This window comes from Bolinopsis microptera, chromosome 2, assembly GCF_026151205.1.
Source record: "Bolinopsis microptera isolate Bmic1 chromosome 2, MBARI_Bmic_1.0, whole genome shotgun sequence".
NCBI classification, from domain to species: domain Eukaryota; kingdom Metazoa; phylum Ctenophora; class Tentaculata; order Lobata; family Bolinopsidae; genus Bolinopsis; species Bolinopsis microptera.
Genome location: NC_087073.1, coordinates 679,809 through 706,487, shown reverse-complemented (window position 1 = coordinate 706,487; position 26,679 = coordinate 679,809). Strand labels below are relative to the sequence as shown.

The window sequence follows — 26,679 nt, the reverse complement described above, 5'->3', positions numbered from 1 at the left end:
CTTTCATTTCAGTTCTACCGTTTCCGCTTAATTATTATTAAGAACCGCATATTACGTCAGAAATATTTGTGGACGAGTAAAAATCTATCTTCTAGAGTTTTTGAGCAATCACCCTGAAATATAATTTAGAACAGATTGCCTGGAGAAGGATATTTCCATGAAGACCCCCCCCCCCCCTTAGCAACACCTAGTAACACCTTAGTAACACCCCCCTGCCCCCTAACACGTGACTAATACCCCCCTGCCCCCTAACACATGGCTAATATACTAACTGCTTTTCTAAACTACTCAGCATTTCGGCCAATTTGAAAACCATTTCTCCTCCTTCGGATTCTGACTTAATTTGTTAACCCTCCCTCAACCCTTCTCTTTCATAACCTTACTAATTACCAGATACGCTATGAATCAGTCAACTGTACAGAGCATTGGTGACCATGATGTTTTCCTCGTGTTCAAAGGAGCATTCTTCTTCGTAGCCCCGCTCACCATTCCTTTGAGTCTGATAGTTGTAATAGAAAATGCTGTCATATTTGTCAACTACTACAATGATAGAAACAGGTTGATTCCAAGTTTGTTCATGGGCATTGCCCTGTCTGACATTCTCAGAGCACAAGGAGAGTTGGTACTCTCAGTGATCAGTATCCTAGCGTACACAGGACTGGTCGAGGTGACTGTTCTTTACAAGAGCTTGGTTTACTACATGCTTACTGCACTTCCTGGTGTCAATTGGTCCAAGGTGTTTAATATTGTGATGACCATCTCCATCACAATCAAAGTGTCCAACCCTTTTTACAGAATCAATTTTCAACGGTTGCAGAAAATTGTAGCCTGCCTCTGCTTTGCCATAACGGTGCTTCATGTTTCCGATGCTATCATAATCATCGTTATACTTGTTAGTCCCATTAACCCGGGAGATTACCTCTATCAGTATGTCAGTTTATTATTTGGATTTATAATACCTGGCGGGGTGACAGCTGCTGCCATATATTGTCCTGGAGAATCTGGGGAATCTGAGAATTTAAGGTGTGACCTCGATCATTACTACACGGGGAATCATGGTGGTTTCTTAGCTGGCCTAGTATATTTAACCGTAGCTACTTACTTCTTGGCTCCCCCGTTAATCATGCTGATCTGTATGATAATACAGGTAATAAAACTGAGGAGATCACTCCAGGAACAAGAAGATGAAGTCACCCCGCTGATGCCCGATACCGCCCGTCACGTCTCAATCACCGTCTTCTCCATATCTCTTCTCTTCTTCATCTGTAACGCTGCGTACATTCTCTGCCTGATCGGACTTTGTCCGGGTGTCGTATATAACCATGGGTCCATGCATTACTCTGATACAGGTATAACAGAGTTAGGAATGTTGCTGGGAGTCACTGAGTTCACGCTGCCTCTAATATACGCGGTGCTGTATCCTATCATCCTGATCTGCAGGAAGGAGGAGTTGAGGAGGAGATGTGTTGGATACTGGAGGAAACTCACTGCTTGGAGTAGATCTGACAGGTATGAGGAGGCTGGTAGTAACTAGTAGTGTTACCTGGTTACCTGGTTACCTGGTTACCTGGTTACCTGGTTACCTGGTTACCTGGTTACCTGGTTACCTGGTTACCTGGTTACCTGGTTACCTGGTTACCTGGAGTTGAGGAGGAGATGTGTTGGATACTGGAGGAAACTCACTGCTTGGAGTAGATATGACAGGAACGAGGAGGCTGGAAGTAATTAGTAGTGTTACCTGGTTACCTGGTAACCTGGTTACCTGGTTACCTGGTTACCTGGTTACCTGGTTACCTGGTTACCTGGTTACCTGGTTACCTGGAGTTGAGGAGGAGATGTATTGGATACTGGAGGAAACTCACTGCTTGGAGTAGATATGACAGAAACGAGGAGGCTGGAAGTTTGAATAAAGATTTGACTGAAGATAAAAAGCCACGTTGATCAAATCTTCATAGAGTTTTAGAGAAACAGTAATTATGCTTTTTATCAATTATTATGCTAGTGACAAATTAATTATCTCAATGAACCTTAAAAACCTCTACTAACACCAATTATTCATTTACTGAACCTGATCGGTGAATTACTTTTTAAATTGCCACATATCATAGACTTTGGGCATTTTATTTTAACTTTTAATTTTGTCTCGTCGTTTGAATTATTTCCTTTTAACTCATTTTAATTTTTGTCGCGTTATTTGGATACATTACATAACCTGGATTCTTTGATACAATTGGTCGTATTTTTTAAATAAAGCTGGTAAGTAGAAGAGATAATATTATGCTTTTAGTGTTATCGTCACTACTTTAACAAGAATTCGTAGCGTTATCAATTTACAGTAATGGGACACAGCAGTTTTAAGACCGATTAGTGCATATTTGTTTGATAAGTAGTTCTAGTCACTGGGGTCCGGACTCTAGGGCGTAAGACTCTAGGGCGTAAGACTCTAGGGTCTTAGGGTTAGGGTTAGGGTTAGGGTTAGGGTTTGGGTTTGGGTTAGGGTTAGGGTTAGGGTTAGGATAAGGGTTAGGGTTAGGGTTAGGGTGATGGTTAGGGTTAGGGTTAGGGTTAGGGTTAGGATAAGGGTTAGGGTTAGGGTTAGGGTGATGGTTAGGGTTAGGGTTAGGGTTAGGGTAAGGGTTAGGGTTAGGGTTAGGGTGATGGTTAGGGTTAGGGTTAGGGTTAGGGTTAGGGTTTGGGTTTGGGTTAGGGTTAGGGTTAGGGTTAGGGATAGGGTTAGGGTTAGGGTTAGGGTGATGGTTAGGGTTAGGGTTAGGGTTAGGGTTAGGATAGGGTTAGGGTTAGGGTTAGGGTGATGGTTAGGGTTAGGGTTAGGGTTAGGATAAGGGTTAGGGTTAGGGTTAGGGTGATGGTTAGGGTTAGGGTTAGGGTTAGGGTAAGGGTTAGGGTTAGGGTTAGGGTGATGGTTAGGGTTAGGGCGCCGCCCTAGAGTCTTACGCCCTAGAGTCCCGGACCCGCTTATCAGCCTTACTAAAGTGTTTAGTTTGTTTCATAACATACTGTAATTTTCCAAGTGGAGTTGTACCCCATCCATAATTATTTAACTACTACTACTACTATGCCAGAGCTTAGTCCGATCTACGCCAGATAACCCCCTCCATATATCCCTGTCCCGCATCAGGGTTCGCAGTTCCTCTTTAGAGTTTGTCCCAACTTCCTTCAGTAACTTAAACAAGTGGCTTTGTCTTGGTCGGCCTTGCTGTGCTCTACCATGCATAGGTTCCCATAAGACTAAATCACTGGCAAGTAGCTCAGGATGTCGGATGCAGTGTCCCGAAAAAATCATTACATTTATTCTAATTTTGTTTTGCATTTGGAGAAGAGAAGTTGATTTTGAATTCCTTCTGATTGTTATATTGTATTATGCCATATCCAATATGCGTATATTTTATATTTTTTGACAATTCATTTTACATTCAGCTGTTGTATATTAATACTACCTAACTGTTTGGTATTTAAGAAATAGATTGAAAATCAACTTCTTGTATATAATCCAGAGTTCTTAACGTCTAAATCTCCCAGCATCCAATTGACAACTATTAATGATTGTCCAGGTCTGGTCGGAATAACTGGAGCTTGTGCTAACTATTAATGATTGTCCAGGTCTGGTCGGAATAACTGGAGCTTGTGCTAACTATTAATGATTGTCCAGGTCTGGTCGGAATAACTGGAGCTTGTGCTAACTATTAATGATTGTCCAGGTCTGGTCGGAATAACTGGAGCTTGTGCTAACTATTAATGATTGTCCAGGTCTGGTCGGAATAACTGGAGCTTGTGCTAACTATTAATGATTGTCCAGGTCTGGTCGGAATAACTGGAGCTTGTGCTAACTATTAATGATTGTCCAGGTCTGGTCGGAATAACTGGAGCTTGTGCTAACTATTAATGATTGTCCAGGTCTGGTCGGAATAACTGGAGCTTGTGCTAACTATTAATGATTGTCCAGGTCTGGTCGGAATAACTGGAGCTTGTGCTAACTATTAATGATTGTCCAGGTCTGGTCGGAACAACTGGAGCTTGTGCTAACTATTAATGATTGTCCAGGTCTGGTCGGAATAACTGGAGCTTGTGCTAACTATTAATGATTGTCCAGGTCTGGTCGGAATAACTGGAGCTTGTGCTAACTATTAATGATTGTCCAGGTCTGGTCGGAATAACTGGAGCTTGTGCTAACTATTAATGATTGTCCAGGTCTGGTTGGAATAACTGGAGCTTGTGCTAACTATTAATGATTGTCCAGGTCTGGTCGGAATAACTGGAGCTTGTGCTAACTATTAATGATTAATCAGGTCTGGTAGGAATAACTGGAGCTTGTGCTAACTATTAATGATTAATCAGGTCTGGTCGGAATACCTGGAGCTTGTGCTAACTATTAATGATTGTCCAGGTCTGGTCGGAATAACTGGAGCTTGTGCTAACTATTAATGATTGTCCAGGTCTGGTCGGAACAACTGGAGCTTGTGCTAACTATTAATGATTAATCAGGTCTGGTCGGAATAACTGGAGCTTGTGCTAACTATTAATGATTAATCAGGTCTGGTCGGAACAACTGGAGCTTGTGCTAACTATTAATGATTGTCCAGGTCTGGTCGGAATAACTGGAGCTTGTGCTAACTATTAATGATTGTCCAGGTCTGGTCGGAATAACTGGAGCTTGTGCTAACTATTAATGATTGTCCAGGTCTGGTCGGAATAACTGGAGCTTGTGCTAACTATTAATGATTAATCAGGTCTGGTAGGAATAACTGGAGCTTGTGCTAACTATTAATGATTGTCCAGGTCTGGTCGGAATAACTGGAGCTTGTGCTAACTATTAATGATTGTCCAGGTCTGGTCGGAATAACTGGAGCTTGTGCTAACTATTAATGATTGTCCAGGTCTGGTCGGAATAACTGGAGCTTGTGCTAACTATTAATGATTGTCCAGGTCTGGTAGGAATAACTGGAGCTTGTGCTAACTATTAATGATTAATCAGGTCTGGTCGGAATAACTGGAGCTATTGCTAACTATTAATGATTAATCAGGTCTGGTCGGAATAACTGGAGCTATTGCTAACTATTAATGATTGTCCAGGTCTGGTCGGAATAACTGGAGCTATTGCTAACTATTAATGATTGTCCAGGTCTGGTCGGAATAACTGGAGCTTGTGCTAACTATTAATGATTGTCCAGGTCTGGTCGGAATAACTGGAGCTTGTGCTAACTATTAATGATTATCCAGGTCTGGTCGGAATAACTGGAGCTTGTGCTAACTATTAATGATTGTCCAGGTCTGGTCGGAATAACTGGAGCTTGTGCTAACTATTAATGATTGTCCAGGTCTGGTCGGAATAACTGGAGCTTGTGCTAACTATTAATGATTGTCCAGGTCTGGTCGGAATAACTGGAGCTTGTGCTAACTATTAATGATTGTCCAGGTCTGGTCGGAATAACTGGAGCTTGTGCTAACTATTAATGATTGTCCAGGTCTGGTCGGAATAACTGGAGCTTGTGCTAACTATTAATGATTGTCCAGGTCTGGTCGGAATAACTGGAGCTTGTGCTAACTATTAATGATTGTCCAGGTCTGGTCGGAATAACTGGAGCTTGTGCTAACTATTAATGATTGTCCAGGTCTGGTCGGAATAACTGGAGCTTGTGCTAACTATTAATGATTGTCCAGGTCTGGTCGGAATAACTGGAGCTTGTGCTAACTATTAATGATTGTCCAGGTCTGGTCGGAATAACTGGAGCTTGTGCTAACTATTAATGATTGTCCAGGTCTGGTCGGAATAACTGGAGCTTGTGCTAACTATTAATGATTGTCCAGGTCTGGTCGGAATAACTGGAGCTTGTGCTAACTATTAATGATTGTCCAGGTCTGGTCGGAATAACTGGAGCTTGTGCTAACTATTAATGATTGTCCAGGTCTGGTCGGAATAACTGGAGCTTGTGCTAACTATTAATGATTGTCCAGGTCTGGTCGGAATAACTGGAGCTTGTGCTAACTATTAATGATTGTCCAGGTCTGGTCGGAATAACTGGAGCTTGTGCTAACTATTAATGATTGTCCAGGTCTGGTCGGAATAACTGGAGCTTGTGCTAACTATTAATGATTGTCCAGGTCTGGTCGGAATAACTGGAGCTTGTGCTAACTATTAATGATTATCAGGTCTGGTAGGAATAACTGGAGCTTGTGCTAACTATTAATGATTGTCCAGGTCTGGTCGGAATAACTGGAGCTTGTGCTAACTATTAATGATTGTCCAGGTCTGGTCGGAACAACTGGAGCTTGTGCTAACTATTAATGATTGTCCAGGTCTGGTCGGAATAACTGGAGCTTGTGCTAACTATTAATGATTGTCCAGGTCTGGTCGGAATAACTGGAGCTTGTGCTAACTATTAATGATTGTCCAGGTCTGGTCGGAATAACTGGAGCTTGTGCTAACTATTAATGATTAATCAGGTCTGGTAGGAATAACTGGAGCTTGTGCTAACTATTAATGATTGTCCAGGTCTGGTAGGAATAACTGGAGCTTGTGCTAACTATTAATGATTAATCAGGTCTGGTCGGAATAACTGGAGCTTGTGCTAACTATTAATGATTGTCCAGGTCTGGTCGGAATAACTGGAGCTTGTGCTAACTATTAATGATTGTCCAGGTCTGGTCGGAATAACTGGAGCTTGTGCTAACTATTAATGATTGTCCAGGTCTGGTCGGAATAACTGGAGCTTGTGCTAACTATTAATGATTGTCCAGGTCTGGTCGGAATAACTGGAGCTTGTGCTAACTATTAATGATTGTCCAGGTCTGGTCGGAATAACTGGAGCTTGTGCTAACTATTAATGATTGTCCAGGTCTGGTCGGAATAACTGGAGCTTGTGCTAACTATTAATGATTGTCCAGGTCTGGTCGGAATAACTGGAGCTTGTGCTAACTATTAATGATTGTCCAGGTCTGGTCGGAATAACTGGAGCTTGTGCTAACTATTAATGATTGTCCAGGTCTGGTCGGAATAACTGGAGCTTGTGCTAACTATTAATGATTGTCCAGGTCTGGTCGGAATAACTGGAGCTTGTGCTAACTATTAATGATTGTCCAGGTCTGGTCGGAATAACTGGAGCTTGTGCTAACTATTAATGATTGTCCAGGTCTGGTCGGAATAACTGGAGCTTGTGCTAACTATTAATGATTAATCAGGTCTGGTCGGAATAACTGGAGCTTGTGCTAACTATTAATGATTGTCCAGGTCTGGTCGGAATAACTGGAGCTTGTGCTAACTATTAATGATTGTCCAGGTCTGGTCGGAATAACTGGAGCTTGTGCTAACTATTAATGATTGTCCAGGTCTGGTCGGAATAACTGGAGCTTGTGCTAACTATTAATGATTGTCCAGGTCTGGTCGGAATAACTGGAGCTTGTGCTAACTATTAATGATTGTCCAGGTCTGGTCGGAATAACTGGAGCTTGTGCTAACTATTAATGATTGTCCAGGTCTGGTCGGAATAACTGGAGCTTGTGCTAACTATTAATGATTGTCCAGGTCTGGTCGGAATAACTGGAGCTTGTGCTAACTATTAATGATTGTCCAGGTCTGGTCGGAATAACTGGAGCTTGTGCTAACTATTAATGATTGTCCAGGTCTGGTCGGAATAACTGGAGCTTGTGCTAACTATTAATGATTGTCCAGGTCTGGTCGGAATAACTGGAGCTTGTGCTAACTATTAATGATTGTCCAGGTCTGGTCGGAATAACTGGAGCTTGTGCTAACTATTAATGATTGTCCAGGTCTGGTCGGAATAACTGGAGCTTGTGCTAACTATTAATGATTGTCCAGGTCTGGTCGGAATAACTGGAGCTTGTGCTAACTATTAATGATTGTCCAGGTCTGGTCGGAATAACTGGAGCTTGTGCTAACTATTAATGATTGTCCAGGTCTGGTCGGAATAACTGGAGCTTGTGCTAACTATTAATGATTGTCCAGGTCTGGTCGGAATAACTGGAGCTTGTGCTAACTATTAATGATTGTCCAGGTCTGGTCGGAATAACTGGAGCTTGTGCTAACTATTAATGATTGTCCAGGTCTGGTCGGAATAACTGGAGCTTGTGCTAACTATTAATGATTGTCCAGGTCTGGTCGGAATAACTGGAGCTTGTGCTAACTATTAATGATTGTCCAGGTCTGGTCGGAATAACTGGAGCTTGTGCTAACTATTAATGATTGTCCAGGTCTGGTCGGAATAACTGGAGCTTGTGCTAACTATTAATGATTGTCCAGGTCTGGTCGGAATAACTGGAGCTTGTGCTAACTATTAATGATTGTCCAGGTCTGGTCGGAATAACTGGAGCTTGTGCTAACTATTAATGATTGTCCAGGTCTGGTCGGAATAACTGGAGCTTGTGCTAACTATTAATGATTGTCCAGGTCTGGTCGGAATAACTGGAGCTTGTGCTAACTATTAATGATTGTCCAGGTCTGGTCGGAATAACTGGAGCTTGTGCTAACTATTAATGATTGTCCAGGTCTGGTCGGAATAACTGGAGCTTGTGCTAACTATTAATGATTGTCCAGGTCTGGTCGGAATAACTGGAGCTTGTGCTAACTATTAATGATTGTCCAGGTCTGGTCGGAATAACTGGAGCTTGTGCTAACTATTAATGATTGTCCAGGTCTGGTCGGAATAACTGGAGCTTGTGCTAACTATTAATGATTGTCCAGGTCTGGTCGGAATAACTGGAGCTTGTGCTAACTATTAATGATTGTCCAGGTCTGGTCGGAATAACTGGAGCTTGTGCTAACTATTAATGATTGTCCAGGTCTGGTCGGAATAACTGGAGCTTGTGCTAACTATTAATGATTGTCCAGGTCTGGTCGGAATAACTGGAGCTTGTGCTAACTATTAATGATTGTCCAGGTCTGGTCGGAATAACTGGAGCTTGTGCTAACTATTAATGATTGTCCAGGTCTGGTCGGAATAACTGGAGCTTGTGCTAACTATTAATGATTGTCCAGGTCTGGTCGGAATAACTGGAGCTTGTGCTAACTATTAATGATTGTCCAGGTCTGGTCGGAATAACTGGAGCTTGTGCTAACTATTAATGATTGTCCAGGTCTGGTCGGAATAACTGGAGCTTGTGCTAACTATTAATGATTGTCCAGGTCTGGTCGGAATAACTGGAGCTTGTGCTAACTATTAATGATTGTCCAGGTCTGGTCGGAATAACTGGAGCTTGTGCTAACTATTAATGATTGTCCAGGTCTGGTCGGAATAACTGGAGCTTGTGCTAACTATTAATGATTGTCCAGGTCTGGTCGGAATAACTGGAGCTTGTGCTAACTATTAATGATTGTCCAGGTCTGGTCGGAATAACTGGAGCTTGTGCTAACTATTAATGATTGTCCAGGTCTGGTCGGAATAACTGGAGCTTGTGCTAACTATTAATGATTGTCCAGGTCTGGTCGGAATAACTGGAGCTTGTGCTAACTATTAATGATTGTCCAGGTCTGGTCGGAATAACTGGAGCTTGTGCTAACTATTAATGATTGTCCAGGTCTGGTCGGAATAACTGGAGCTTGTGCTAACTATTAATGATTGTCCAGGTCTGGTCGGAATAACTGGAGCTTGTGCTAACTATTAATGATTGTCCAGGTCTGGTCGGAATAACTGGAGCTTGTGCTAACTATTAATGATTGTCCAGGTCTGGTCGGAATAACTGGAGCTTGTGCTAACTATTAATGATTGTCCAGGTCTGGTCGGAATAACTGGAGCTTGTGCTAACTATTAATGATTGTCCAGGTCTGGTCGGAATAACTGGAGCTTGTGCTAACTATTAATGATTGTCCAGGTCTGGTCGGAATAACTGGAGCTTGTGCTAACTATTAATGATTGTCCAGGTCTGGTCGGAATAACTGGAGCTTGTGCTAACTATTAATGATTGTCCAGGTCTGGTCGGAATAACTGGAGCTTGTGCTAACTATTAATGATTGTCCAGGTCTGGTCGGAATAACTGGAGCTTGTGCTAACTATTAATGATTGTCCAGGTCTGGTCGGAATAACTGGAGCTTGTGCTAACTATTAATGATTGTCCAGGTCTGGTCGGAATAACTGGAGCTTGTGCTAACTATTAATGATTGTCCAGGTCTGGTCGGAATAACTGGAGCTTGTGCTAACTATTAATGATTGTCCAGGTCTGGTCGGAATAACTGGAGCTTGTGCTAACTATTAATGATTGTCCAGGTCTGGTCGGAATAACTGGAGCTTGTGCTAACTATTAATGATTGTCCAGGTCTGGTCGGAATAACTGGAGCTTGTGCTAACTATTAATGATTGTCCAGGTCTGGTCGGAATAACTGGAGCTTGTGCTAACTATTAATGATTGTCCAGGTCTGGTCGGAATAACTGGAGCTTGTGCTAACTATTAATGATTGTCCAGGTCTGGTCGGAATAACTGGAGCTTGTGCTAACTATTAATGATTGTCCAGGTCTGGTCGGAATAACTGGAGCTTGTGCTAACTATTAATGATTGTCCAGGTCTGGTCGGAATAACTGGAGCTTGTGCTAACTATTAATGATTGTCCAGGTCTGGTCGGAATAACTGGAGCTTGTGCTAACTATTAATGATTGTCCAGGTCTGGTCGGAATAACTGGAGCTTGTGCTAACTATTAATGATTGTCCAGGTCTGGTCGGAATAACTGGAGCTTGTGCTAACTATTAATGATTGTCCAGGTCTGGTCGGAATAACTGGAGCTTGTGCTAACTATTAATGATTGTCCAGGTCTGGTCGGAATAACTGGAGCTTGTGCTAACTATTAATGATTGTCCAGGTCTGGTCGGAATAACTGGAGCTTGTGCTAACTATTAATGATTGTCCAGGTCTGGTCGGAATAACTGGAGCTTGTGCTAACTATTAATGATTGTCCAGGTCTGGTCGGAATAACTGGAGCTTGTGCTAACTATTAATGATTGTCCAGGTCTGGTCGGAATAACTGGAGCTTGTGCTAACTATTAATGATTGTCCAGGTCTGGTCGGAATAACTGGAGCTTGTGCTAACTATTAATGATTGTCCAGGTCTGGTCGGAATAACTGGAGCTTGTGCTAACTATTAATGATTGTCCAGGTCTGGTCGGAATAACTGGAGCTTGTGCTAACTATTAATGATTGTCCAGGTCTGGTCGGAATAACTGGAGCTTGTGCTAACTATTAATGATTGTCCAGGTCTGGTCGGAATAACTGGAGCTTGTGCTAACTATTAATGATTGTCCAGGTCTGGTCGGAATAACTGGAGCTTGTGCTAACTATTAATGATTGTCCAGGTCTGGTCGGAATAACTGGAGCTTGTGCTAACTATTAATGATTGTCCAGGTCTGGTCGGAATAACTGGAGCTTGTGCTAACTATTAATGATTGTCCAGGTCTGGTCGGAATAACTGGAGCTTGTGCTAACTATTAATGATTGTCCAGGTCTGGTCGGAATAACTGGAGCTTGTGCTAACTATTAATGATTGTCCAGGTCTGGTCGGAATAACTGGAGCTTGTGCTAACTATTAATGATTGTCCAGGTCTGGTCGGAATAACTGGAGCTTGTGCTAACTATTAATGATTGTCCAGGTCTGGTCGGAATAACTGGAGCTTGTGCTAACTATTAATGATTGTCCAGGTCTGGTCGGAATAACTGGAGCTTGTGCTAACTATTAATGATTGTCCAGGTCTGGTCGGAATAACTGGAGCTTGTGCTAACTATTAATGATTGTCCAGGTCTGGTCGGAATAACTGGAGCTTGTGCTAACTATTAATGATTGTCCAGGTCTGGTCGGAATAACTGGAGCTTGTGCTAACTATTAATGATTGTCCAGGTCTGGTCGGAATAACTGGAGCTTGTGCTAACTATTAATGATTGTCCAGGTCTGGTCGGAATAACTGGAGCTTGTGCTAACTATTAATGATTGTCCAGGTCTGGTCGGAATAACTGGAGCTTGTGCTAACTATTAATGATTGTCCAGGTCTGGTCGGAATAACTGGAGCTTGTGCTAACTATTAATGATTGTCCAGGTCTGGTCGGAATAACTGGAGCTTGTGCTAACTATTAATGATTGTCCAGGTCTGGTCGGAATAACTGGAGCTTGTGCTAACTATTAATGATTGTCCAGGTCTGGTCGGAATAACTGGAGCTTGTGCTAACTATTAATGATTGTCCAGGTCTGGTCGGAATAACTGGAGCTTGTGCTAACTATTAATGATTGTCCAGGTCTGGTCGGAATAACTGGAGCTTGTGCTAACTATTAATGATTGTCCAGGTCTGGTCGGAATAACTGGAGCTTGTGCTAACTATTAATGATTGTCCAGGTCTGGTCGGAATAACTGGAGCTTGTGCTAACTATTAATGATTGTCCAGGTCTGGTCGGAATAACTGGAGCTTGTGCTAACTATTAATGATTGTCCAGGTCTGGTCGGAATAACTGGAGCTTGTGCTAACTATTAATGATTGTCCAGGTCTGGTCGGAATAACTGGAGCTTGTGCTAACTATTAATGATTGTCCAGGTCTGGTCGGAATAACTGGAGCTTGTGCTAACTATTAATGATTGTCCAGGTCTGGTCGGAATAACTGGAGCTTGTGCTAACTATTAATGATTGTCCAGGTCTGGTCGGAATAACTGGAGCTTGTGCTAACTATTAATGATTGTCCAGGTCTGGTCGGAATAACTGGAGCTTGTGCTAACTATTAATGATTGTCCAGGTCTGGTCGGAATAACTGGAGCTTGTGCTAACTATTAATGATTGTCCAGGTCTGGTCGGAATAACTGGAGCTTGTGCTAACTATTAATGATTGTCCAGGTCTGGTCGGAATAACTGGAGCTTGTGCTAACTATTAATGATTGTCCAGGTCTGGTCGGAATAACTGGAGCTTGTGCTAACTATTAATGATTGTCCAGGTCTGGTCGGAATAACTGGAGCTTGTGCTAACTATTAATGATTGTCCAGGTCTGGTCGGAATAACTGGAGCTTGTGCTAACTATTAATGATTGTCCAGGTCTGGTCGGAATAACTGGAGCTTGTGCTAACTATTAATGATTGTCCAGGTCTGGTCGGAATAACTGGAGCTTGTGCTAACTATTAATGATTGTCCAGGTCTGGTCGGAATAACTGGAGCTTGTGCTAACTATTAATGATTGTCCAGGTCTGGTCGGAATAACTGGAGCTTGTGCTAACTATTAATGATTGTCCAGGTCTGGTCGGAATAACTGGAGCTTGTGCTAACTATTAATGATTGTCCAGGTCTGGTCGGAATAACTGGAGCTTGTGCTAACTATTAATGATTGTCCAGGTCTGGTCGGAATAACTGGAGCTTGTGCTAACTATTAATGATTGTCCAGGTCTGGTCGGAATAACTGGAGCTTGTGCTAACTATTAATGATTGTCCAGGTCTGGTCGGAATAACTGGAGCTTGTGCTAACTATTAATGATTGTCCAGGTCTGGTCGGAATAACTGGAGCTTGTGCTAACTATTAATGATTGTCCAGGTCTGGTCGGAATAACTGGAGCTTGTGCTAACTATTAATGATTGTCCAGGTCTGGTCGGAATAACTGGAGCTTGTGCTAACTATTAATGATTGTCCAGGTCTGGTCGGAATAACTGGAGCTTGTGCTAACTATTAATGATTGTCCAGGTCTGGTCGGAATAACTGGAGCTTGTGCTAACTATTAATGATTGTCCAGGTCTGGTCGGAATAACTGGAGCTTGTGCTAACTATTAATGATTGTCCAGGTCTGGTCGGAATAACTGGAGCTTGTGCTAACTATTAATGATTGTCCAGGTCTGGTCGGAATAACTGGAGCTTGTGCTAACTATTAATGATTGTCCAGGTCTGGTCGGAATAACTGGAGCTTGTGCTAACTATTAATGATTGTCCAGGTCTGGTCGGAATAACTGGAGCTTGTGCTAACTATTAATGATTGTCCAGGTCTGGTCGGAATAACTGGAGCTTGTGCTAACTATTAATGATTGTCCAGGTCTGGTCGGAATAACTGGAGCTTGTGCTAACTATTAATGATTGTCCAGGTCTGGTCGGAATAACTGGAGCTTGTGCTAACTATTAATGATTGTCCAGGTCTGGTCGGAATAACTGGAGCTTGTGCTAACTATTAATGATTGTCCAGGTCTGGTCGGAATAACTGGAGCTTGTGCTAACTATTAATGATTGTCCAGGTCTGGTCGGAATAACTGGAGCTTGTGCTAACTATTAATGATTGTCCAGGTCTGGTCGGAATAACTGGAGCTTGTGCTAACTATTAATGATTGTCCAGGTCTGGTCGGAATAACTGGAGCTTGTGCTAACTATTAATGATTGTCCAGGTCTGGTCGGAATAACTGGAGCTTGTGCTAACTATTAATGATTGTCCAGGTCTGGTCGGAATAACTGGAGCTTGTGCTAACTATTAATGATTGTCCAGGTCTGGTCGGAATAACTGGAGCTTGTGCTAACTATTAATGATTGTCCAGGTCTGGTCGGAATAACTGGAGCTTGTGCTAACTATTAATGATTGTCCAGGTCTGGTCGGAATAACTGGAGCTTGTGCTAACTATTAATGATTGTCCAGGTCTGGTCGGAATAACTGGAGCTTGTGCTAACTATTAATGATTGTCCAGGTCTGGTCGGAATAACTGGAGCTTGTGCTAACTATTAATGATTGTCCAGGTCTGGTCGGAATAACTGGAGCTTGTGCTAACTATTAATGATTGTCCAGGTCTGGTCGGAATAACTGGAGCTTGTGCTAACTATTAATGATTGTCCAGGTCTGGTCGGAATAACTGGAGCTTGTGCTAACTATTAATGATTGTCCAGGTCTGGTCGGAATAACTGGAGCTTGTGCTAACTATTAATGATTGTCCAGGTCTGGTCGGAATAACTGGAGCTTGTGCTAACTATTAATGATTGTCCAGGTCTGGTCGGAATAACTGGAGCTTGTGCTAACTATTAATGATTGTCCAGGTCTGGTCGGAATAACTGGAGCTTGTGCTAACTATTAATGATTGTCCAGGTCTGGTCGGAATAACTGGAGCTTGTGCTAACTATTAATGATTGTCCAGGTCTGGTCGGAATAACTGGAGCTTGTGCTAACTATTAATGATTGTCCAGGTCTGGTCGGAATAACTGGAGCTTGTGCTAACTATTAATGATTGTCCAGGTCTGGTCGGAATAACTGGAGCTTGTGCTAACTATTAATGATTGTCCAGGTCTGGTCGGAATAACTGGAGCTTGTGCTAACTATTAATGATTGTCAGGTCTGGTCGGAATAACTGGAGCTTGTGCTAACTATTAATGATTGTCCAGGTCTGGTCGGAATAACTGGAGCTTGTGCTAACTATTAATGATTGTCCAGGTCTGGTCGGAATAACTGGAGCTTGTGCTAACTATTAATGATTGTCCAGGTCTGGTCGGAATAACTGGAGCTTGTGCTAACTATTAATGATTGTCCAGGTCTGGTCGGAATAACTGGAGCTTGTGCTAACTATTAATGATTGTCCAGGTCTGGTCGGAATAACTGGAGCTTGTGCTAACTATTAATGATTGTCCAGGTCTGGTCGGAATAACTGGAGCTTGTGCTAACTATTAATGATTGTCCAGGTCTGGTCGGAATAACTGGAGCTTGTGCTAACTATTAATGATTGTCCAGGTCTGGTCGGAATAACTGGAGCTTGTGCTAACTATTAATGATTGTCCAGGTCTGGTCGGAATAACTGGAGCTTGTGCTAACTATTAATGATTGTCCAGGTCTGGTCGGAATAACTGGAGCTTGTGCTAACTATTAATGATTGTCCAGGTCTGGTCGGAATAACTGGAGCTTGTGCTAACTATTAATGATTGTCCAGGTCTGGTCGGAATAACTGGAGCTTGTGCTAACTATTAATGATTGTCCAGGTCTGGTCGGAATAACTGGAGCTTGTGCTAACTATTAATGATTGTCCAGGTCTGGTCGGAATAACTGGAGCTTGTGCTAACTATTAATGATTGTCCAGGTCTGGTCGGAATAACTGGAGCTTGTGCTAACTATTAATGATTGTCCAGGTCTGGTCGGAATAACTGGAGCTTGTGCTAACTATTAATGATTGTCCAGGTCTGGTCGGAATAACTGGAGCTTGTGCTAACTATTAATGATTGTCCAGGTCTGGTCGGAATAACTGGAGCTTGTGCTAACTATTAATGATTGTCCAGGTCTGGTCGGAATAACTGGAGCTTGTGCTAACTATTAATGATTGTCCAGGTCTGGTCGGAATAACTGGAGCTTGTGCTAACTATTAATGATTGTCCAGGTCTGGTCGGAATAACTGGAGCTTGTGCTAACTATTAATGATTGTCCAGGTCTGGTCGGAATAACTGGAGCTTGTGCTAACTATTAATGATTGTCCAGGTCTGGTCGGAATAACTGGAGCTTGTGCTAACTATTAATGATTGTCCAGGTCTGGTCGGAATAACTGGAGCTTGTGCTAACTATTAATGATTGTCCAGGTCTGGTCGGAATAACTGGAGCTTGTGCTAACTATTAATGATTGTCCAGGTCTGGTCGGAATAACTGGAGCTTGTGCTAACTATTAATGATTGTCCAGGTCTGGTAGGAATAACTGGAGCTTGTGCTAACTATTAATGATTGTCCAGGTCTGGTCGGAATAACTGGAGCTTGTGCTAACTATTAATGATTGTCCAGGTCTGGTCGGAATAACTGGAGCTTGTGCTAACTATTAATGATTGTCCAGGTCTGGTCGGAATAACTGGAGCTTGTGCTAACTATTAATGATTGTCCAGGTCTGGTCGGAACAACTGGAGCTTGTGCTAACTATTAATGATTGTCCAGGTCTGGTCGGAATAACTGGAGCTTGTGCTAACTATTAATGATTGTCCAGGTCTGGTCGGAATAACTGGAGCTTGTGCTAACTATTAATGATTGTCCAGGTCTGGTCGGAATAACTGGAGCTTGTGCTAACTATTAATGATTGTCCAGGTCTGGTAGGAATAACTGGAACTTGTGCTAACTATTAATGATTGTCCAGGTCTGGTCGGAATAACTGGAGCTTGTGCTAACTATTAATGATTAATCAGGTCTGGTCGGAATAACTGGAGCTTGTGCTAACTATTAATGATTGTCCAGGTCTGGTAGGAATAACTGGAGCTTGTGCTAACTATTAATGATTGTCCAGGTCTGGTCGGAATAACTGGAGCTATTGCTAACTATTAATGATTGTCCAGGTCTGGTCGGAATAACTGGAGCTTGTGCTAACTGTTAATGATTGTCCAGGTCTGGTCGGAATAACTGGAGCTTGTGCTAACTATTAATGATGTTGCAGGTCTGGTCGGAATAACTGGAGCTTGTGCTAACTATTAATGATTGTCCAGGTCTGGTAGGAATAACTGGAGCTTGTGCTAACTATTAATGATTAATCAGGTCTGGTAGGAATAACTGGAGCTTGTACTAACTATTAATGATTGTCCAGGTCTGGTCGGAATAACTGGAGCTTGTGCTAACTATTAATGATGTTGCAGGTCTGGTCGGAATAACTGGAGCTTGTGCTAACTATTAATGATTGTCCAGGTCTGGTCGGAATAACTGGAGCTTGTGCTAACTATTAATGATTAATCAGGTCTGGTCGGAATAACTGGAGCTTGTGCTAACTATTAATGATTGTCCAGGTCTGGTCGGAATAACTGGAGCTTGTGCTAACTATTAATGATTGTCCAGGTCTGGTCGGAATAACTGGAGCTTGTGCTAACTATTAATGATTGTCCAGGTCTGGTAGGAATAACTGGAGCTTGTGCTAACTATTAATGATTGTCCAGGTCTGGTCGGAATAACTGGAGCTTGTGCTAACTATTAATGATTGTCCAGGTCTGGTCGGAATAACTGGAGCTTGTGCTAACTATTAATGATTGTCCAGGTCTGGTCGGAATAACTGGAGCTTGTGCTAACTATTAATGATTCTCCAGGTCTGGTCGGAATAACTGGAGCTTGTGCTAACTATTAATGATTGTCCAGGTCTGGTCGGAATAACTGGAGCTTGTACTAACTATTAATGATTGTCCAGGTCTGGTCGGAATAACTGGAGCTTGTGCTAACTATTAATGATTGTCCAGGTCTGGTCGGAATAACTGGAGCTTGTGCTAACTATTAATGATTGTCCAGGTCTGGTCGGAATAACTGGAGCTTGTGCTAACTATTAATGATTGTCCAGGTCTGGTCGGAATAACTGGAGCTTGTGCTACAGTTGACACAGAATGGGCTCTCTTTATTGGAATGGTATCCGGTCTTATCTACTTCTCCCTGACCAAAGTCTTCCTTAACCGTGAGTAAACTGTCATTATCAAGGTGTTATTAGGTGTTAATAATGTGTTACTAAGGTGTTACTAAGGTGTTAATAAGATGTTACTAAGGTGTTACTAAGGTGTTACTAAGGAATCTGTTTTGCCTAACCCCCTCTTTACAGTCCAGATAGATGACGTGGTTAGGTGTTACTAGGTGTTACTAAGGTGTTACTAAGTGTTACTAAGGTGTTACTAAGGTGTTACTAAGGAATTTGTTTTGCCTAACCCCCTCTTTACAGTCCAGATAGACGACGTGGTTGATGGTGTACAGATTCACCTGTGCTGTGGTATTTGGTCTGTTATTGCTACTGCTCTCTTTTCGTCAAGAGACTTGGTTAAGGTAAATGTTACTGGTAACCACTGGTTAAGGTACATTTTACTGGTAACCACTGGCAACCACTGGTTAAGGTGAATTTTACTGGTAACCAGTGGAAACCACTGGTTTACTGGCTAACAACCACTGGTTAAATCACTTAAACTTGAAGCAAAAAAAGTTGAAACTGAAATCTCTTCATTTTTTATGAATGATTGTGGAATTAAACCCAATTAAAATAGTTAAATTATTTCTTCAGGTTGCATATCCAGATTTTGAGGACGAAAGTGTGCCTTGTGGATTATTCTATCAGTGCAACGGTTTAGGTATGTTTTTGATTTCGTAAAGTGTAGCTTTCAAAATTTCTGTCTCCTTATTTTCATGTGTATTTGGACCACAACAAACTCTTATCTAGGTCTATTTGAAAGCAATATGGGGTATTCTTTCCCACACACCCGTTATGTGCACTCAACACTGCAAGTCAGTTAATGAGGTACATGTTTATTTCAGGTTCGGTACAGCTAGCAGCTAACCTAGTTTACTGTGCTCTAATAATCCTGTGGATAGGACTCACTTCCGGTCTCATCATCCTACCTCTCTGGTACTTCGATCTTATTCGGGTATGTGCACTTCTTGACACGGACACATTCCCTTATTCGGGTATGTGCACTTCTTGACACGGACACATTCCCTTATTCGGGTATGTGCACTTCTTGACACGGACACATTCCCTTATTCGGGTATGTGCACTTCTTGACACGGACACATTCCCTTATTCGGGTATGTGCACTTCTTGACACGGACACATTCCCTTATTCGGGTATGTGCACTTCTTGACACGGACACATTCCTTTATTCGGGTATGTGCACTTCTTGACACGGACACATTCCCTTATTCGGGTATGTGCACTTCTTGACACGGACACATTCCCTTATTCGGGTATGTGCACTTCTTGACACGGACACATTCCCCTATTCGGGTATGTGCACTTCTTGACACGGACACATTCCCCTATTCGGGTATGTGCACTTCTTGACACAGACACATTCCCTTATTCGGGTATGTGCACTTGACACGGACACATTCCCCTATTCGGGTATGTGCACTTCTTGATGTCCATTTTGAAATGCTGTTGCACCTAGTGCCAGCTTGATATACGACTACTGGTTGAGATAAGTTAAACTTCATCAGTTATTTAGATGAAGTCTAAACCCACTGTTACTATATATTGATTATTCAAACGATTGGCGCTTTGATATTGCATTTGACCACCAAAGGGTTCGAAAAATCCTTTCCAATATTAACCCTAACAAAGCTTATGGGCCTGACGGTATTCATGGGAAACTTTTGAAAAACTGTGCTGTTGGGCTTGCATACCCATTATCACTATTATTTCATTCATGTTACAACATTGGGACATTACCTAGGGAGTGGAAACTGGGACACGTTGTACCCATATATAAAAAAGGTGATAAACACGAGGTTTCAAATTATAGGCCAATATCCCTTACATGCTTAATCACCAAAGTTCTTGAACGCATAATTAAAGATGAGTTACTTGCACTTACTAACGGCATGATCAACGATAAACAACACGGTTTTCGAGCTGAAAGATCATGTGCAACTAATCTTGTAGGTCTATGTGACAGCCTAGCTCTCTCACTGAATGAAAATATGAGAACAGATGTAGTCTACTTTGATTTTGCCAAAGCTTTCGACTCAGTTAACCATGATCTTATATTATTTAAGCTAAAGAGCAAATTTGGTATTGATGGGAGGCTACTGAAATTCATCACTGATTATCTAAGAGACAGGCAACAACAGGTCTTGATAAGTGGTAAGTTTTCTTCCATGAGAAACGCCCAATCTGGTGTACCACAAGGGTCAATTTTGGGACCTTTGTTGTTCATTATGTTCATTGATGATATATCAGTGGGGATTTCACCTGGCACACAACTGTCACTGTATGCCGATGATACTAAAATTTGGCGTGAGATTGTTTCGGAGTCTGATATCCTGCGACTGCAGAAGGACATTGATTATCTCCATGACTGGTCACTTTCTAATAAAATGAGATTTCATCCCGACAAATGTAAGGTCCTCACCGTCGCAGGAAGGATATCCGAAACAGTTTCCCTCCTTAGTGTCCTACCACTCTTTAACTTTGTATACTCCATGGGAAGAATCGCACTTGACTATGTCGATCATGAAAAGGATTTGGGTGTTTTTGTGACCAAGAATCTCGACTGGCAAGACCAGTGCTCTAAAGTCCTCTCAAAGGCCAACCAAAAATTAGGCATGGCAAGGAGAAACTGCTATTTTGTTCAAGATGTAAATCGTCGTAGAGTACTGTATCTCACTTTAATGAGAAGTCAATTTGAGCATTGCTCAGTTATATGGAGACCGGTCACAAAATCCCAGATAAGCAAGCTGGAGGGCCTCCAAAAGCGTGCTATTAAGTGGATTCTTCGCGAGGAGTATATGAGTTATCCACCATCCACATACATTCAGAAATGCAGACAGCTTAAGATTATGCCCATAGAAGACCGCTTCGACTTTCTTGACCTTATTTTCTTCTTTAAAATTGTGAAGCAACATATTCCTGTCACTTTACCCTCATATTTGCAACCATATCAAGGCCACTCAAGGTTAAGAAATAGCCACATGGACCCCTTATGTTTTGTAAGCTCGATCTTACCACGAGCAAGCTCTAACGCTTTTGCTAAGAACTTTTACTTTAGGACCCATTCCAAATGGAATCATATTCCTCTAGATATACGTGAGATAGAGACTATTTCTGAGTTCAAAAGCAAATTGACCTCCTACATGTGGGATAAAATTATGCCGGAGGACTTTGATTATGATCTAGATTTTTCCCTCGAGACAGAGATGTGAAGCAGTTTACCTAAAGCTAACAATATGTTCATAAGGAGCTTAAATCCCTGTTGTCTGTATTTCTCATTTCTCATTTTAGCGCATGTCATCACATCATGGATTTCACTTTATTATATGATTTGATTGCTTTTGATATTTTTGTGTGTTTCTATTTGAAATTCTATTTAAAATTTAAGATTTTCGTGGGCCCATACTTGTGCAGGAGGTGCATTTTGCTCTCAACATCTGTGTTTTGGTGACCCTCAGGTCCTTTAATTACATACATTTTGTCCTAGAAAATCTGATTTTATCGGAGTCTTATACTTTTGAGAAAATTGAATGTTGTTCATTCATTGTGTAAATTTGTATGTAATTGATCGATTTGAAAGATTTCAATAAAAAAAAAAATATATCTACTACTTAAACCTACTTCAGTACTCGTCCCGCACTGACGGAGAAGATACACAGAGCGACTACACTGGGGATACAGACTCAGCTGACTCAGACACACACAACTTAATTCAAGACAGCAACATTGGCAGAGGTACTTCTTCATCAACCCCAACTCTCATTGTGATATTTTAAAAATCGTCTTATGTGAAACAGTTGAATATGTTTTTAAACTTGAGATTGTAGTGAAAAAACACGTCATGTCTAATGACTCCGATAGAACAATCAGTACAGAAGTTTTATGTTTATTGTTTTTATACTTATAGTGGATGCGGAGTTAAAGACAATTGAAGAAAGGAACAGTCCAGGGATATCGCCCCCTGGTCGAGTTAGAAACGAGTTAGTGATCCGGGAAGAAAAGGAAGGAGAGGAAGGAGAGGAAGAAGATAAAGATGGGAAAGAAGAGAAAGAAGAGAAAGAAGAGGATAATGAGTCTAGCCTACAAAAGAAAGCAAAAATAGCAGACGAAATTAGAAATGCTTCCTTACAGTCTGGTAAGTTTGCTGTTAGTAGATGGTTTGGAGTGGGGGGGGGGGGGGGGGGGGGGGAGAGAGTTATCAAAATGAATTTTTCTAAATTCAAACGCCCTTAGTCAATTTTCAAAAAGTAGGTCTTCATTGTACGATCAAAATCTATTTTTCTGGCAGCTGTTGACCCCCTAGGACGCATTCTCGTTCCTAATTAAGATGGAATCTTATAAGATTCTGTCTACTTTACGGCCATAAATAATTTGTTGATAACAGTCATTAACACAAAAAGAAAGTTCAATCTTTAGAAAAATGTAGCGAATTGAACTAAAAGTACTGTATTTTGTAACAAACGAGACTTATAGTGAAGATACACATTTTATCCGAAAATTGAAAACATAAAGCGGACATATAAATCACATATATATAATATGTAATGTAATGGTTATGTGATTTAATGATTACAAAATTTGCACCGAGGTCCATTCGGCTAGATGTCATGTATTGTATTGTATTCCTTGTCATATCCTAGAATCGAATGTAATCTTAAGGAACCATCTCCTTGACCACGAGAACATGTCATATCCTAGAATCAAATGTAATCTTAAGGAACCATCTCCTTGACCTCGAGAACATGTCATATCCTAGAATCAAATGTAATCTTAAGGAACCATCTCCTTGACCTCGAGAACATGTCATATCCTAGAATCAAATGTAATCTTAAGGAACCATCTCCTTGACCTCGAGAACATGTCATATCCTAGAATCAAATGTAATCTTAAGGAACCATCTCCTTGACCTCGAGAACATGTCATATCCTAGAATCAAATGTAATCTGAAGGTACCATCTCCTTGACCTCGAGAACATGTTATATCCTAGAATCAAATGTAATCTTAAGGAACCATCTCCTTGACCTCGAGAACATGTCATATCCTAGAATCAAATTTAATCTTAAGGAACCATCTCCTTGACCTCGAGAACATGTCATATCCTAGAATCAAATGTAATCTTAAGGAACCATCTCCTTGACCTCGAGAACATGTCATATCCTAGAATCAAATGTAATCTTAAGGAACCATCTCCTTGACCTCGAGAACATGTCATATCCTAGAATCAAATGTAATCTTAAGGTACCATCTCCTTGACCTCGAGAACATGTCATATCCTAGAATCAAATGTAATCTTAAGGAACCATCTCCTTGACCTCGAGAACATGTCATATCCTAGAATCAAATGTAATCTTAAGGAACCATCTCCTTGACCTCGAGAACATGTCATATCCTAGAATCAAATGTAATCTTAAGGAACCATCTCCTTGACCACGAGAACATGTCATATCCTAGAATCAAATGTAATCTTAAGGAACCATCTCCTTGACCACGAGAACATGTTATATCCTAGAATCAAATGTAACCTTAAGGAACCATCTCCTTGACAACGAGAACATGTCATATCCTAGAATCAAATGTAACCTTAAGGAACCATCTCCTTGACCACGAGAACATGTTATATCCTAGAATCAAATGTAACCTTAAGGAACCATCTCCTTGACCTCGAGAACATGTCATATCCTAGAATCAAATGTAATCTTAAGGAACCATCTCCTTGACCTCGAGAACATGTCATATCCTAGAATCAAATGTAATCTTAAGGAACCATCTCCTTGACCTCGAGAACATGTCATATCCTAGAATCAAATGTAATCTTAAGGAACCATCTCCTTGACCTCGAGAACATGTCATATCCTAGAATCAAATGTAATCTTAAGGAACCATCTCCTTGACCTCGAGAACATGTCATATCCTAGAATCAAATGTAATCTTAAGGAACCATCTCCTTGACCTCGAGAACATGTCATATCCTAGAATCAAATGTAATCTTAAGGAACCATCTCCTTGACCTCGAGAACATGTCATATCCTAGAATCGAATGTAATCTTAAGGAACCATCTCCTTGACCTCGAGAACATGTCATATCCTAGAATCGAATGTAATCTTAAGGAACCATCTCCTTGACCTCGAGAACATGTTATATCCTAGAATCAAATGTAATCTTAAGGAACCATCTCCTTGACCTCAAGAACATGTCATATCCTAGAATCAAATGTAATCTTAAGGAACCATCTCCTTGACCTCGAGAACATGTCATATCCTAGAATCAAATGTAATCTTAAGGAACCATCTCCTTGACCTCGAGAACATGTCATATCCTAGAATCAAATGTAATCTTAAGGAACCATCTCCTTGACCTCGAGAACATGTCATATCCTAGAATCAAATGTAATCTTAAGCAACCATCTCCTTGACCTCGAGAACATGTTATATCCTAGAATCAAATGTAATCTTAAGGAACCATCTCCTTGACCTCGAGAACATGTCATATCCTAGAATCAAATGTAATCTTAAGGAACCATCTCCTTGACCTCGAGAACATGTCATATTCTAGAATCAAATGTAATCTTAAGGAACCATCTCCTTGACCTCGAGAACATGTCATATTCTAGAATCAAATGTAATCTGAAGCAACCATCTCCTTGACCTCGAGAACATGGTGGGTTACTCACCTACAATATACATAAAAATATACAATAATATACATAAAAAGGAAGTTTTTTTTCCGAATTTTTGTTCCTAAAGTGCGAAACTAATACAGGGTCGGGGCGGGGGATCATAAGGTCAGAATCGTACGTGACGTTGGTCGGGTGGGTCATTATTTTCTTCCAAAACACAGTTAGCACATGGTACATTTCCTGGCAGAAAAACAGTTAGTACATGGTACTCAGGGGGGTGTCCAACCCCAAAAAACGTTATTTTACCTCAAATTTCAATTTTGGGAATGGGTTTTTTTGGGTTTTGAGGTTTTTTTTTGAGGTTTTTTAAAAATTTTTCCTGTTTTTGTAACTTTTTATCTAATTCGACTACATTGAAAACATATCCCCTACTAAATAGTGGGTATAATTTGCCCATTTCCCTATGTTTAATGAGCTGTTTTGAGTGTTTAAAGCAATTTATGGATGGGTATCTTATTTTATATACCAAGACACAGTTAGTACCGTGATTTCTTAACAGTTAGTACCACAAAAGCCAGCAAAAGAGGGTGGGTGTCTTAATTATTATCGAAAAAACAGTTATTAAATTCCAAAGTTACACTTAGTCGACGTCACGTACGGAACTTAGTACCTGATCCCCCCCCCCCCCCCCCCCCCCCCCCCCCCCCCCGACAGGGTATCAACTATCGGAGCAAGAATATTCAAATACACAAATAAGTTATTATATGGCCAAGCCATCTTGTTTCTTGTTCAGAATGAGTCGGCTGTTCAATCGACCGGTCAATGATATCAATCTGTCAATTTGCTAAGTTACTTTCGTTCAGTTTATATTAATCTAGTCGAGGATTGGACAACCAATCCTGATCCTTCTGTCTAGGAATCAAGTTGCCTCGAATATCGCAGATTGATGGACTTAGTGTGGATTAAGTATTCTTGACCATCTTTGTAGCGGTTACCACTGTCGCAATACTGGTAGTGCAACTACTCTGCTTTCTGGCTGCATCTACCAAATCTTCGTTCTTCAGCAGGATCACTATTTTAGGCAGAAAGAGACATACGAGAAAGATTTGTGAGATGCAGAAGTAGATTATAGCTCTCAACAGAGACTTGATAGGGGGTTCAGAGATGGAGTAGCCGCTCAGGAAAATGAGGCATATCACCATAATCATCAGACTGGTTGTGAAGATGGTGGTGGTCTCCTTGAAGTTATGAGGAAATAGCCGCATCTTGTAGGCCAGAAATAGAGTACCAACTAGCAGAAGACAGGTGAGGATGAACGGATAGCAGGTGGCTATGAGATTGGAGGATGTACAAACTTTGTTGAAACTCCTATGAGCAACAATGACTTCAGCGTAAATCCACCCCTTGTTCATGATAGAGAAATGAGTAAGAACAGCTGTTGACCCTAGCACAATCAAAAGGATGGTAAGTTGTGCTTTTCGTGTCAGAAACTTGAATAGTTGTGGTCTGCGCTGGAAGTTTTCAGCAGCCATGAAGATCTTGTAGATTTTGAGGGAGCGATAGAAGAGATTGGAGCAGATAGAGCACACAAATAGAGCACAGACGTGATATTCTGTGTTGCAAGCAAGGGTGGAAGGCTCAAAAAGAGTGAGCACTGTCAGGAGATCTCCCAGAACCAGTGAAGAGAGAAATAAGTAGCAAAACACCGGATCA

The 26,679-nt window shown here is 41.4% G+C and overlaps 1 protein-coding gene across 1 annotated transcript in view; it reads left to right on the top strand.

The window, feature by feature from the left end:
* The window catches only part of LOC134811104 (ammonium transporter 3-like), an 81,884-nt gene that overhangs the window by 5,458 nt on the left and 49,747 nt on the right, over positions 1-26,679 (top strand). Inside the window, exons 8-11 of the mRNA XM_063817830.1 lie at positions 18,222-18,332; positions 18,591-18,691; positions 18,924-18,990; positions 19,175-19,284. Of these exons, the coding sequence (XP_063673900.1) occupies positions 18,222-18,332; positions 18,591-18,691; positions 18,924-18,990; positions 19,175-19,284 (389 nt within the window). The remainder of the gene's footprint in view (positions 1-18,221; positions 18,333-18,590; positions 18,692-18,923; positions 18,991-19,174; positions 19,285-26,679) is intronic.